This window comes from Formica exsecta, unplaced genomic scaffold (assembly GCF_003651465.1).
Source record: "Formica exsecta isolate Colony F162 unplaced genomic scaffold, ASM365146v1 scaffold883, whole genome shotgun sequence".
Lineage (NCBI taxonomy): Eukaryota > Metazoa > Arthropoda > Insecta > Hymenoptera > Formicidae > Formica > Formica exsecta.
The window spans coordinates 7,607-13,111 of NW_021853653.1; the positions used below are offsets into that span (position 1 = coordinate 7,607).

The 5,505-nt window shown below is 46.8% G+C and overlaps 1 protein-coding gene across 1 annotated transcript; it reads right to left on the reverse strand.

Moving 5' to 3' along the window:
* Positions 1 to 816: 816 nt before the first annotated feature.
* LOC115244925 lies at positions 817 to 1,221 on the reverse strand. Its single transcript, XM_029822942.1, has one exon. The coding sequence runs from the start codon at positions 1,219 to 1,221 to the stop codon at positions 817 to 819; it is 405 nt and encodes a 134-aa protein (XP_029678802.1).
* Between the last annotated feature and the right edge of the window lie 4,284 nt (positions 1,222 to 5,505).

Consider the following 5,505-nt stretch of genomic DNA (forward strand, 5'->3'; position numbering starts at 1 on the left):
ATCGAATTCGCGCGTTTCCTCGTAAATATTTTGTAATTTCGCGAGACGTGCGTTTGCCATTCTATCCAACGCGCTCTCGGAGACGCTTCTTAAAACGTTCAAACTTCAGTAGTTTATTGTTAGTATAAAAATAACAGTTTATTTTATAAATAATAACATAGATTATTTTATAAATAATAACATAGTATGTTTTACAAATAATAACATAGTATGTTTTATATATTCCACTTATTATTACTATCGCATTTTCGATATAATATATTCTATATACTTCGCGATCGTGCCAAAGATGGTTCGAAAAGGACCGAAACAAGCGTTTTTAACCCAAGTTTTCGAATCCCGAAGTTTCGAAGTTGAAGAAAAGGTTGTATATTTCGACTTGAAACTTCGGGATGAGAAAACATCGATTGACATCCTTTAAATTGTCGCGAAGCGCGAAGAACGCGAATTTTGATATTATATTGATTATAATATAATTTGTTTTTTATAAATAATTACAATTCGTTTTTTATAAGTAATAACATAGTATGTTTTATATATTCCGCGTATTATTACTATCGCATTATTACTCGTTATACGTGTCTCCAAGTTTGAGGTCGAAGAATACAAGCTTTATATCGCTAGCTTGTATTCTTCGACTTGGAATTTTGGGATTCGAAACATCGGTGGACATTCCTTTATTTGTCTCCTTCGTATGATATATTTGTAAAAATCTATTAGTTTATTATTTAATAAAATATATTTTAAAATATATTTTAAAATAATAACATAGTTTATTTTATAAATAACGGTTTATTTAATAAAATTTTACATTCTTTATCGTAATACAGCCGCCTTATTTATCCAAGAGTTGTGCGACTCGTCCATTCCTAGCCACTTCACGTAAACCTTGTCGCCCCTGCGGCGCAGCACCTTCTCCACGAGATACACGTCGGGATTGCGGACGCGCAGCAATTCGTGCTCGTAGAATCCTCCTACGATCTGTTCGCCGCGCGAATCCTTCAGTAGATACGTCACGGAAATGGTCCGTTGTACCTTGGTTATTCGAAAGATCTCGGTGGTCCAGTCGGGCGTGAAACCTTTCTCGAAGATCGTCTTGAACTTGCTGACGCGTACCGGATCGGCTATTTTGAATCTCGCCGGAGCCGCGATTTTTATGTTGCTATACACCATATTTAAAAGTTTATCGGCGATCGCTGGAGTCATGTCGACGGGTCTCATACCTATAGTGCAATGTTTTCACGTATTGTACTCCTCGACGAGCCGAGGTAACTCGTCGATCCACTTGTACGTTCCGTTCAGCGTGAAGTACTTCCACATGGAGTTTTTGAGCGTGCGATTGAATCGCTCGACGATCGACGCCTTCATCACCGAGTACTTCAAGTAATGATTCACTCCGCGCTTCTCCGCGAACTTTCGCACTTCGGCGTTGTAGAATTCCTTTCCTTTGTCGGTCTGCAGATTTTTCGGGCACCGCTTAGAGTCTCGCACTATTTTGGATAACGCTCGGATAACCTCGTTGGCGCTCTTGCTCTTAAGCGGCACGGCCCACGCGTGTTTGCTCAACGCGTAGATAACGATGAGCATGTAGTTATGGCCTTTGTTGAGTCTCGCGTAAGAACGAATCTCGACCACATCCGCCTGCCACATGTCGTCGTACCCGCGCACCGCGACGCGACAACGCGGGATGTTTCTTCTCGCGGGCGCGTGCAACTTCTCGACTAGTTTTCGTTTTTCGGGGCTCATTCTCTCCTCTTTCTAACGACGTTCGGCGAGGTCGCTCTCTCGAGTGGTTCGTTACCCCGAGCGTCGTCGCTGTTCCCGCGACTCTTCGCCAGTTCCCTCACTCTCCCCGATAGCTCGTTCCCGTCTTTCGTCAATCGCGACGTCAAATTTTTAAATTCCCGTATCTTCGCCGCGGAATTCGCCGCGATGCGCGATTTTTGGGTTAGTTCCTGTATTATTTTACCCTGATTAAACAGTATTTCACGGTCGCTCGCGCCCCTTCCGACGGTCGCGCCCTACTGTCGAGGTTCGTCACTCTTATCGCTATCGGCTGCCGCACGAAGCGCATCCCTCTCGCCGCGCGCGTGCGCGGTATACTCGCGCGAAGCGGGGCGAAACTTTTTTATTTATATACGAATAGATCGTCGTCGATCGCGCAGTAGCGAATCGCGCGCGATGGATCGAGATGTTTATTCTACTAGTAAACGGCGACGATATTCTCGATTTCACCGCCGAGCAATTGCGGTTTATCCTGAAGATAATCTTGCTACAGCACTTCGGTCGCTACATGGAACGATTGTGGGAGAGACTGCCCGAACATATAAGAGTGGATCCGGAGATGCGGCGCTACCGTCGATGCCTGGAGCATTACAATCGCTTCTCGCAACGAACGCACATCGACGGCCCGGCGCCGCTCGTTAAAGATTGCGGCGAATGCAATTCGCAAAGCGGCGGAACGGTGTGACCGGTGATATCGGCGGCACCGGCTTATTGAACAGAGCGATAAACGCGCTCCCCTTCGAACTACACATATCCGGATATCAATTTTGCGGGCCGGGCACCCATCTCGCGAAACGACGTTGCGTACTCACGAAGCGGCGAGCTCGTCGATCGACACATCGCCGACCGCGCGCTCGCCGAGAGAGCGCGCGAACGCGTCGCGGCGAGAGACTCGACTCTCGGCGAGAGAGCCGCCGCAACGGCCATATGGGTGGCTGAAATCGAAGACGAAATTCGGAATGGGTGCGACGGCCGTATGAGTTGGTGAAATCGAAGACGAAACTCAGAATGGGTGCGGCGAGAACCAAAAGAAAGAAGAGCAAGAAGAGAATGACCGCTATGAGAAAAAGAACGCTTTCGGTAGCGGAACGCGGCGGCTTTTTGCCCCTGCTGCTGTTATTGGGAGCTCTCGGCTCTTTGGCTGGAGGAGCAGCGGGAATCGCGAAAGCGGTGAACGACCGCAAAACGGCGCGACGACAGTTGGAGGAACTGCGACGTCACGATCGCGCGATGGAGGGTCGCGGTTTATACCTCGCGCCGTACAAGCGCGGAAGTAGCGCGTCTGCGACGAGAAGAAGAGGAAACGCTAAAAAAAACTTCGCGTGAACAGACGCTAGGGATCCTCCCGTCCGTCGGAATAACGATGAACGAATAGTTGAATCACGCGGCAATACTCTCGCGCGTGCCTCACTTTAGAGGCGTGTTTATGCGCGATGCGCTTCCGTCGCGGACGCGCCGCGACGAGAGCGGCATAGTGAATTTGGATGACGCGTCCGGAGCGGGTACTCATTGGATAGCGTACGCGAAGAAAGGGGGCGACGCGATCTACTACAACGGTTTCGGCAATCTTCGTTCGCCGCGCAAACTCGCGCGTTATCTCGAGCGCGACGCGACGGTACAATCGTCGTTTCGAGCAGACGCGCGATCAGAATATCTGCGGACAATTGAGTCTTTGATTTCTCCGGGGGGTCGATTGGAGAAATCTCTGACTATAACATCGGCCGTTGTTCGTCGATCGAGCGCAGTTCGACCGCTCTCGCCGATCATGTCGCTGACTCTCACTTTTTCCGGACGAAGCAGCGTCCTCGCGGCGAGCTACTTTCCGCCCCTGGATCTGAACGACGACGATTACGAGTTAGGTCTAACCAATTTCAAAATCTACAACACGATACCGAACGTAAATTCTACGAACAATAAATTTTACTTCGATGATAACGACGAGGTTATCGCGATTCCGGTAGGATCTTACGAGTTAAGCGCTATAAGCGCGTATCTAAGAGCCGCGATTTGTCGCAAACGACGAGCGAGAGAAAAGAGGCGAGAGCGCGGAGACGCAAAACCGGAAACGAGCGATGAGGATTACATATACAACGTCGGCGACGACCGCGATGACGACTATTTCGAGGACGATGAGAACGGTGATAAAGGTGAAAGTTCCATAGCGCTTCGCGGTAACGATAACACTATAAGAAGCGAGATCAAGTGCGCGTATCGAGTAAATTTTACCAAACCTAACATATACTATATAACATTGGTTTGCTACGGGTTTCTCGTCTCGCGTGTTACAATTGAATAAATGGTACGCGTCCGATAAACCGATAAATATTATGGCCGTTAATCTCATTCGCGTAGAGTGCAACATCACGACAGGGGCGTACCACAACAACAAATCTGTGCATACTATACACGAGTTCGCGCCGAACGTTCCACCCTGATATGAAGTGTCGGAGATCCCGGCGCAGATTATTTACCTCCCAATCATCGCGCGGACCATCACTGATATAAACGTGCGCATTGTGGATAAGAACGGAAGATTGATCGATTTTCGCGGCGAGGAGATCACGGTTCGTCTGCACGTGCGGCAAAGACGGTAGAGAGGCGTGCGATGCTTGTCGTGAACGAGTCGAACGCGAGAAACGCGCCCGTCGTCGCGTCGCCCCTAGACGCGAAGAGGAGGAAGGAGGAAGGAAGGTTTACCGTCGCCAACGCGGCTTTCCTGCGCTCCTTGGGTTTCGTCGTGCCGAAGACCGCTTCTTCGTGAGAGCGAAAATGAGCGACATTCTAAGCATCGGCGGGGAGCCGGTCATCGACGATCGTATCGTCAAGATCGAGACTCATACGTACAACCCTTACGCCAATACCACGTTCGGAAATAGCGACGAGATACGAATTCCTATACAACAGCAAGATCTGTATACGTTACCGTGCGACAGTTTTCTCTACGTCGAGGGTAGACTCGAGTCGAAGAGATCGTCGGACGCGGAGGGGGAAGGCGCGCCGGCAACGAGGCTGGTGAACAATTGCGCGGCGTTCGAGGAGATTCGCTACGAGCTAACGGCGCACAGTGGGGCGAACGCGTTGATTTTCGGTCATTTGCTTATAATTTCCACATTTTGCAACAGAATAACTTGAAATTTAATATAAATGATATATGATTGGTATATTTAATGTTAATGACATCAAAATTAATAAAAATTTATTATTATCGACAAAACATATAAATAATCATTTCATAACGTTCCATTTTTTTGGAAGGAAGTAAATGGAAAATATAAAAATGAGAACAATAAACAATATATAAGATTTTTGAAAAGAAATAAAGTTTAAAATCAATTTGACTCTCAGTAATAGCTACACGGCACGGACACATGTAAATTCAGACATTGATTAAATGTAGAGTTAATATTGAATTTTAATGTTGTTCCTGATATAATGAAGGGACGAGAAAAAATGTAATATGAACGCATCAAAATGTATTGGTATTATCAGATTTCAAAAATGTATCAATTCATTTGCTCGAAGGCTCTCAGCATTAACGATCTGGATATGGCAGATATCTAATCCCTCGGGGTGTTAGATTTTTGTGAACCCCCTTGTCTCACATTTTTTTGGATTTGGTCATCTAAGTCATCATCACTGAATTATAATAAACGTTTTGCATCTTCAGTTAATTCTTTCTTCTTATATTCCATTATTTTCCGTGAATTAGATATTATTGGA

Bases quoted from the DNA above. Each gene is read 5' to 3' on its own strand.
- LOC115244925 (XM_029822942.1), bottom strand. From the start codon at position 1,221: ATGAGACCCGTCGACATGACTCCAGCGATCGCCGATAAACTTTTAAAT.